Source organism: Diuraphis noxia, unplaced genomic scaffold, assembly GCF_037042655.1.
Source record: "Diuraphis noxia isolate RWA-SAM2 unplaced genomic scaffold, SU_Dnox_SAM2 contig0005, whole genome shotgun sequence".
NCBI lineage: Eukaryota > Metazoa > Arthropoda > Insecta > Hemiptera > Aphididae > Diuraphis > Diuraphis noxia.
Window position 1 is genome coordinate 8,529,207 of NW_028301715.1, and position 10,378 is coordinate 8,539,584.

A 10,378-nucleotide genomic window follows, 5' to 3' on the forward strand; every position below is an offset into this window, starting at 1 on the left:
ATTGTTTTGATTTGTTTTTAAGTTTCAGTTATTTTATATTATAATTTTATAACTGTTTGTGAATGTAATATTTTAACAGAATAATATCTAAATTATTATATAGTTTTTATAATTGTATAATAATATGTATGTAAGTAATAGTATAATGTAAATTATGTATAAAGCTAATGGCCCATGTCGCCGAAGCTATAAAGATCAATAAAAAAAAAATAAAAAAATAATATGTGTGTTATTAAACACTCAATGCCTTCTCATAATTATTAATTATACTCGGGAAACGAAAAAGACTGTTAAATTTAGCACAACGAATTTTTTTTTAGGTTTCGTTACAAAACTTGAAACTATTTTTATTTTTATCGTGGCATTTAACTATAGTTATTTGTTTACAAGTAATACAATAAAATTAGAAGTTGCGATGAGTGTATTTTTAATAAGTAAAGTTGTATCTAGTGATAAAACAAAAATAAATAACGTAATATGAATTATTATTATTTAATTTAATTTAATGTTGAAATAGCACTACTTGAATAATATTATTGTATCGATACCTTAAAAGTAAGTTGAATCCTAAAAAATAATTTCAACACACCAATGTTACATATTTGCCTACACATTACGCCGTTAAACACAATTTGAATAACATTTATATTGAAACATCGATTTATCATTCTACGTGAAACCTAATCTAAGTAATTTTTTTGAGATGTTTAAGATAATATGAATTTGAATTTTCTCTACAATAAATGGATAGTGAATAAATTTAGGAATTATTTATTATAGTCCGTTTAATTGACATAAAGATTCTATTTGATCGTGCTTTAGGCCAAAATATATAATTTATCATGGGTTATATGAACAAACGGACCTATTCAATAGATTTTCTACCATTCAACTACTTATGCAATAATTGTTGATCTTATTATAAATATCAAAAATTACTTTAAGTACGTTCTTCAATGGGTTTTATTAAAATTAAAATAAAACCACTTGTATTCGGTAATAAATAATAATGCGTAACACTCGGTATGGAAATTTCTGTTTTCTGTATTATTGATAGTGTATATACAAAATACCCTATCAATACCCAATAGCGGCTCGAAGGGGGTATATATTATAATCATGTGATTCACAAAAATATTAATGGGTGGGTGGTTCTTATGTTCGGAAAAGGTGGACTGGACCATTTTTGCAGGTCGGTAATTTAAATATTAAATAATAAATAATAAAAATAATAAATAGCCGTATATGTGTACTCAGCAGATAATGTACAGTAATAAGTAATAACTAATAACTATATTTTAGGTGGGTGGTGTAAAAATATTAAACGTGATTTGAGGAAAAAAAGTTCAAGCCGCCACTGTTTATACCTATTAAAATAGTCCGGTCTATTTACCCTACTTCTACTCTCTTTCAAACTTTGAGTTCACTCCACGACAATTTATACAGATAAGTGCGATATTCAAAGAGTATTCGTGCTACGCCTCAATATCATACAAGTCTAGCACAACACACGTGATATATCACACAATTTTTCCTGATAGATTAGGTTATCTAAGAACGGACCGGATTGCGTGATGATAATAATAAACCTATATATTATAATAATATTATTATGACGTAATATTAAAGAATATTAATCAAATACAAATTTCTTATATTTGAAAGTTGAAAAATTATATAGTACCTATATCCGGTCTAATAATATAATGTTATTTTTGTTATTTTTTATTAACACGAGTATAATAGGTACTACCGGTAAACTATCTAACAAGAGAGCAACCGTTGGTCTTATTGTATATTAATATTATGTTCCAATACTTTAATGTAATTGGTATAAAATACAAATGCGACGAAAATAATCGACCTTTCCGTGTTTGGATTTTTGTGTTTCAGCTGAGTGAGGACTTAGGCTACCGGATATACTCGGCGCTTGGTTCGTTCTACATACCGTCATGTATCATGGTGTTCGTTTACATCCGGATATATTTCGCAGCCAAGGCGCGGGCGCGGCGGGGCATCCGGAAACCACCGTCGAAGCCGACGAAAGGGGCGGCGAAGGCTGCAAAGGCAGCGGCGGCTGCAGCAGCGACCGCGCAGAGCCCGTCCACCCTTTCGCAGACGACCAGCTTCATCACGCGGCCATCGCCGGCCGGCGTACCGCTGACCGCGTTCCGATCGCCGCCGGCCACGCCGGTTAACACCACGCTGCCGGTAATCGCCTGCGACTACGCCAGCGACGCGAGCACTAGTGACGTCAGCAAGGACGGTGACAAAGACACGCTCAAGGTGTTCACCACGCAAGGCAGCCGCCGACTGACGGTCAACGGCGATCTGGTCGGAGGGGGCGGCCGGTGCCGGGCGTCAAGCGTGGCCGTGGACACTGACATGGTCAGCGAGCTGGAACCGTCGTCGTCCGACTCGGGCAACGTGCAAAAGTGCGGTGCCGTCAAGCCGATCAAGTCGCGGCTGTGCAAACCGATATTTGGCGTCGGTCGCAAATCAGCCAAGGCGGCGTCGGCCAAGGCCAAGCGGGACATACTGGATACGGGAAAGGTGTCCATGGCGTGCCGCGGCGGCGGTGACGGTCACCATCAGTACGGTGTCTCGAACGTGTCGCAAGGTGGGACGCCCGTGGATCCGGTGCCGTGCCTGCCGCGGCCCAAGCCCCGAGATCCGGAGCGCGAGAAGCGGCGCATCGCCCGGAAGAAGGAGAAGCGCGCCACGCTCATCCTCGGCCTTATCATGGGCTCGTTCATCGCCTGTTGGCTTCCGTTCTTCTTCATGTATATACTGACGCCACTGTGTCCTGTGTGCTACATACCGCCACAAGCTTTCGCCATTGCTTTCTGGCTGGGCTACATGAACTCGGCCATCAACCCAGTCATCTATACAATATTCAACAAGGACTTCCGGCGCAGCTTCCGGCGTGTGCTATTCAAATGATGAAAATGCCGAGCCTCCGACCCGGGCTACCGGAAGAGGCCTTCGACGCCGCCCCAGGACTCGTACAACTGGTCCTCGCCTGTCCAGCCATCCTACGTCACATTGTCCTACATCGATTTCTCTTCTTTTACTTATTCTTCGTATCCTTCTTATTCTCGTTCTTGTTCTTTCATAATCAATATTATTATTATTATTACCTACTATTATTGTTATATAATATTATAACTGTTATCATCGTTATTATTGTTTCTCATTGTATATTTTATTATATACGAACGTGAAATATACAGTTTGTCCGCAAAAACTTATCTTCTCCCCCTCCTCCCCACAGGAAAGCACGGTGCTCAGTTCGATAACAAAATGTGAATTGTGCATCTGGCGTAATAAAATTATAACTAGCCATCAAATATATGAATAATCAGTAAACTTTCTCTAATTCCACCGTGGGGTTCGAAAAATCATATATAAAAAAAATATATTTTTATTTTTAATGCTTTTTACAACTACACTCGAGATTTCAACCGCAGACAGATTTCGCAACCACATCCAAAACGACACAGTACCTACATATTATAGTCATAAACATATAGACATATATACAGCTATGCGTGTAAAACGTATTCGGTTTTATTATCTTTCATTATGAAGTAACGTAAGCGTAATCGAAAAGTATCCATTTAGAGTAAAAATTGATTTACGGTATGGAAATCTATTTATACAAAATGTTTTGATATAAGATCATGGATAAAATATAAGCGTTCTTAATTTTTTATTTTTTTTTCTTAATATGAACAATAATTAACTGTCTAAAAAATAATATTAAAAAAATTATCTAAACTAAAACAAGATATAATGACATTATACTAAAATATATTTTTCATTATAATTACCATTATAATTTAAAAATTTAACCAATAAAAAAAAATCCTTTATCGTAATAAGTTAAGATAATATTATAAAAACATTGAATTCTCATTATTTTGAATACAACTTTGTGAATAGACTTTAAATTGTATGATAAGCTTATTAAAAATTAACAAGTAGGTAATAATAATTTAAATATTTAAAACATTTCATATTATACCATGTTAATTTCATGATAAAACTTTGAATATATTATTTAATACGAGTACAAATAAATAACAGTTTTAAATTATTATTATAAATCCATTTTACCTAGTTACCCTCATACAAAATTTGGATAAATATAATCAAATAACAAAAACCATTTTTACTATAATATTGTAAAGTAATATTTTTGCGTAATCTAATAAAGTAGCAAAATATAAAAAAAAAAATATATAAAAATATTATTGAACTATGTATATTATTTTTTCATATAAAAAAATTTGCAAGTATTGGAGTTTTAAATCTAGTTTCAGTATGAACTCATATTAAAAATATATTTTAATATAGGTATATTATGAAAAATTCTGAGTGCACTTGGATAAATTGCACGTTTTTATATCCTATATCAGATATGGTTCTACTTTGGAAAATTCTTAGAATTCAGTTTTCTAACAACACATTACACAAAAATAAAAACATATACAATCGCTGTGTACAAATATAACAAATTTAAATTAAATAATGTTTAATTTATAATTTAATATTGACATTTAAGGAAATAATGAAATAGTATAATTAGGTATATGGGTTTTTAATAATTTATTTACTAGTATTCATTAAGTTTTTTTTTTTTCTGATGATATTGCAACTGAGTTGGGAACCATAGTATTATTTCTACTTCAATTGTATCGTTTATTAAACAATAATTATTATTATTATTCACTAAGTTTTTTCTATACATTTGTTTAATACATGTAACATATTAAATATATTTCAGTCTATGAAATACCAAATTGATAATTTTAACTTCTCTTCCCAATACTTTTACAAACTATTAAGTTATTGAACTATACAAATTAACCTTAAATACATTTATTTTCCCGACTAACTAGAACATAACATGATATATTTAATTAAAATTATAATTGATTAGTCCTTTTTATTAGAAAACTACCTACTTCTAGGTAGTTAATATTAAATTTTAAATGTATATGTTATAATATTATAAGTCTATTATTTTTTAACTTTAATCGATCCATATTTTTTTATTTTAATTTTGTATATAAAACACAGACAATCGATGTATATATTTAATTATACAGTATTTACAGAGTTGCATAATTTAAAAAATAAATGATTATTATAATAATTAATAACAAAAATAAAACCAACTTAAAATATAAACAAGTAAAGAACAAACATTCAGAAACTTGATTGTCTGTTCTCATTTAATTCAGAACTCAAATAATATATGTTACATTTAAATACGAAAAATTACAAAACCTATTTAAACCATTAAATAAGCAAGTTGTATGTTAATTTATTAACTAAAAATAATGTTTTATTAAGTTACTCTTTAATTGTATGATAACAAATATTCTCAATCAATTTAAAAAATTTGTTGTATTTTGCAAAAAATATTCATAAAAAAATCTTGAACTCATCCTAACTTATGTCATCAATTATAAACGTGTATTACGATTAACGAAATCATAATTATTGGCATCATTAAATAACATTTTTATTTTAGGATTACAATATACACCAAGTATATATGTATATGGTTTGGGACATGGCGTGTAGAAAAATGTAATTACTTGACAATTTAAATTGTCTATACCTTGTACATAAAAATAATATATACATTATACAATATACATTTATTACGATCTAAATGATTCGTGTTATCAGACCAGTTATAACATAGTTGTTTATTTGCTTAAGTTTTACAATATATACTAGTGAAATAAAAAATGACCGAATAAAATGTTTAACACTTATTTGCGTGAAACACATTTCTTTATTTCTCTGGTGTTATTTTCGTTGTATAAAGAAATACCAATAATGCTAAAAACTCGAAATCATATTATATTTCTTTATTTCGTTTTGGATATTTCGCACAGTTTCTATATAAAATTATATGCCAACAATAACGAGTAGAAACATTTTAAAAATATTTCGTATTATTACTGGTATTGAAAATTAATTTTCGAAAACCATGAGATAGGTAACCAATTTGTTTACGTTCTTCTCACACGATAGATCCTTAGAGACACACAAATAATAACAGGCTATTCCGGTTATGTGAAATATCCGTGTTGCTGATCACGTATCCCATCACAATGTTTACATCCATTGAATGTTGGTTTTTCGATGTAACCTTTATTTGCTTACGCAAATGCTAAAAATAACAGAAATATATTTCATATATTCCATTAAATGAAAAATTTGAACTGTCTATATTATTTTTAACCATTTTATTGTGATTGTATTTATTAAAATTATTATTGTTGTTAAATAAAATGTATCAGAAAATAATATGGGAGTCAAATAGATGATCGACTGAATAAATTAACAAAAATTTAAATCACAAATTTAATTATTAATATAACTAATATAATATTATATAATTTGGTGTATTTTATGAATATAAAAATATTAAATAACAAAAGCTTAATAGTAAAATTGTATGATGATAAATATGGGATGCAACAAGTGATTATTTTGGGACTAACTTAATTGTTTTGTTTATAGTATAGGTATTTAGTAGATACTCTAGAATTTCCTCTACGTTTTTTCATGCATCATTGTGGTATGATCATCATTTTTGAAATTGTCACCATCATATAACTATTGTGTAAGACGTAATAAGAAAATTATTTAAAACATTTTTACTCATAGGTTTAAATTAAATTACAACAATGTCCTGTTTAATAATGGCAATTTAAAACTCTACCTCCGTGAGGGCAAAGAATAGTTAGATTAAAATGTTTTTATTATTATTTATAATTCTGTTTTCTAAATTTAAATCATTATTTATCAAAAATGAATTCTTTTTAATTATTTTGATTGTTAATTTCAGAATAATAAATGAAAATAACCATTGATTACATTTTAAAATAAATTGATCTTTAATATGTAAAAGAGGACAAAATGAACAGTATTAACAATATTATTAAATATTTTTAATATTTGATAAGATTAACCAAATCTACTTAATGTCTTATATTTCTCGTAATTATTATTTGGTATTTTACTTTGAAGAATAATCACGAAGAAACAAAAATCTTAATACCTATGTGCATCATAAACAACGCCAATTCACAAAAAATGAAACATTTATATAGCCAGGTACCTAAAACGTTTTACACGCAGAATGACAAAGTACAATGATTTATAGTCTTATTACTCAAAGGAGTATATGGCTTGGTGTGAAAATATCTACTGTGGTTTTTCTTTTATTTTTCGTTTCCAGTATAATATTATTATGACATGCATGTAGATGAAGTTAAGCGCAAGTTTGATTGCATCCCATTAATTAAAAAGTTCATAATAATGTTTAATTTTATGTATAAAATACGTGCTTCAAATTTGTGAGTAAAATATATACTGTATGTGTAATTTTTGTGTAATAATAAATTTAAAAAACGATTCGAACTCTATATTATTTCGTTCGCTTTATTCTGGGTCCAAAACACAAAGAGGACGTTAACGCTTGAGCCTCAAATGAATGTTTTTTTTTCTATGGATTAAATACTATTATATTGTCCTGATATTATAAAAAATGTTTACAAAATAGCTAAAAAATATTCTAAGCGTATATAATATTAGGTAGTGATATTTTATTTTTCAATTTTACTCAATTAACATTAAGTCCATTGTATATAACTTATTAAGGCTTATGATGTTAAGAAAAAACAAAACAATATTGAAAAAATACATTTCTATATTTTATCGCTAGTATTTTGTACGAATTATATTCTAAATTAGATTTTTTTAATTTATTATATCTACAAATACTACTGATGGATATAGTAGAAACAAAAATACCTGCCTTAATAGCAGTTAGTACAAGACATAAGTACTTAGTATAATTCTGTGTACATATACAAACATATTTGATAACTATACAGTTTTCAATACTTAAAACGAATAATATGTTTATTATGATATTTGATTATAGTACTCAAGATTAAGAATAAATTACATTTATATTTAGTTCATTCCAAAATTCTAAATTACCGAAATCATGATGTACACACCTACTAGTCTTTAAGTTCACGTTATTTTGTTTTAAAAATGACTCAATCACATTGATACTGTTAAAAGTTGTATAATTCATATTTTTAGTATATTATTATTATATTGTCTTCCATTTATTCCTATTTGAAAAAAAAATATTGATAGGATAATATGTTTTTACAAATTTTATTTAAACTTAAGTGAAATGTGTTTGAATTTCCAACAAAAACAATGCATTTTAATCTAGGCAATTTAATAAAAATAATAAATTGTTTTATTGACAAAAATGTATTTATCTTAATATTAGAGTTATAAATAAAAGTTATATTTACAGCTATGATTAATGTACATTTATTATTCTCGCTATAGAGTTTATCATTGTTTAATATTAGCATTAAAAATTATTATAATTTGTATAATTGTTTTTCTTATTCTAATTATTATTATTATTATTATTATTATTATTATTAATATTATTATTATTATTATTATTATTATTATTATTATTATTATTATTATTATTATTATTATTATTATTATTACTACTATTAATATTATTATTATTATTGCTGTTGTTATTATTATTATTACTATTATTATTATTATTATTATTATTATTATTATTATTATTATTATTATTATTATTATTATCATCAAATATAATAAAACTATAAAACAGTTAAAAATATCGAATTTTTAAGTTATTTACGTGTCTATTTTGAGCAGAAAAAACTTTTATGTAAAATAGATTAGGTAATTAATTAACAACTGAACGATATCATCGAATTTTTGAGTGATAAAAAATGGAAAGACAATTGAAAACTTAAATAATTTAACAAAACTTCTATCACAAAAATATGATACGAACATCATGGATTCTTTGAATGATAGTCAAACAAAGAAAAATATTATATAAAAAAAAAATGTAGGTACTATCTCCTAAATTTAATAAAAAAAAAAATTACAAAAATGAAAAAATAGTTCAACATAATTATTTATTTTTGCACATAATATAGTAAAATTATTTAATGGTATATTATTTGAATTATTACAACAATTAGTTATTTTATATTATTATGCGTAATTAAATTATGGGTACTACCTATCAGTATTATCAAATTATATTAATATTTGTTTAATAGATTGAAACCTATACATATTTACATCCTTATGTTTAAATATCTTAATATATACCTACGTTTTCAATAACAAATATTTGATTAGAAGTACAAACTAAAAATAAGTTAAATTTGGAATATTTTATTCGAATTTAAAATTAATCAAATAATAAATGATTATGTTTGTACATCTATTATACATGGAATATGGTTCAATTCAGAACTATGATATTCATTACATAATATTAAACTGAAAATAGGTATGTTTAGGATATTTGAATATATCTATTTGTTTAATTTATTAAGAAAGCCTAATATTGACCTTTTTATCATTAATATTTATAGGTATTGTACTCATATGAATGATCCTTTATAAACAATGTATATTTTTATGAATAATCCAAAATTAATTTTGAATTTTCTTTCAAGTACGTAATACAATAATATTAGCTTAAACTTTGAGTATAATCGACTATATTTTTTTACTTAATATTTTCATTTTTCCGCTTACTTTTAATTTAAACTACAAATAAATATAAATACATTTTGAAACATATATTATATACAATAAATTAGATTATATTGAAAAATAACAAAAATAAAAATATTTAACGATTTTAATTTAAAAAAAAAAAATAAAGAATTGTAACTAACGTTACTTACTACTTCACAAAGTTAATCAGGCAAATTATAAAACAATATAATATTTAAGTCAATACATAAAATTAGAATAAACAGCAAATTTTAAAAACGCTAATTTTATATTAAACTATATAACTATATAAGAATATATTAATCTCTTAAATTTATATTATTTAAATACAGTTCATAACAAATTAGGTTTTTTTTTCAATTACGACTTTTAAATGTTAGTATCTATGGTTTGTACAAACGTTTTATGTATTATATGTGTATATAAGAATATCGAACTACACTACAAATTTAAATTATATTTCTTTTAGTATTATATTAACAAAATTCGAAATTTTCTCAAAAACCACGTTTACTTACCTCAGAAGAAAATTAATTTCCTTGTTGTTTCAAAATCCTAACAGAATTTCTACAAAGAACGGATTCATTATTCAATCTTTATAATGATTTTACATTCTAAGGTATAATATAAGGTACAACTTTAATTTATAGTTTATATACAAGCCGAAACGTAACTATAGTATATTAACCACACATTTTCAGACGGCCCTTCAACAAATTAAAAAATTTAATTT

The 10,378-nt window shown here is 26.6% G+C and overlaps 1 protein-coding gene across 1 annotated transcript in view; it reads left to right on the top strand.

Annotated features, from left to right (window-relative positions):
- Positions 1–7,549, top strand: part of Octalpha2R (alpha2-adrenergic-like octopamine receptor) — a 149,004-nt gene extending 141,455 nt beyond the window's left edge. The window contains exon 3 of the mRNA XM_015519256.2: positions 1,894–7,549. Coding sequence (XP_015374742.1) covers positions 1,894–2,943 — 1,050 coding nt within the window. The 3' untranslated portion in view covers positions 2,944–7,549. The remainder of the gene's footprint in view (positions 1–1,893) is intronic.
- Positions 7,550–10,378: the final 2,829 nt, after the last annotated feature.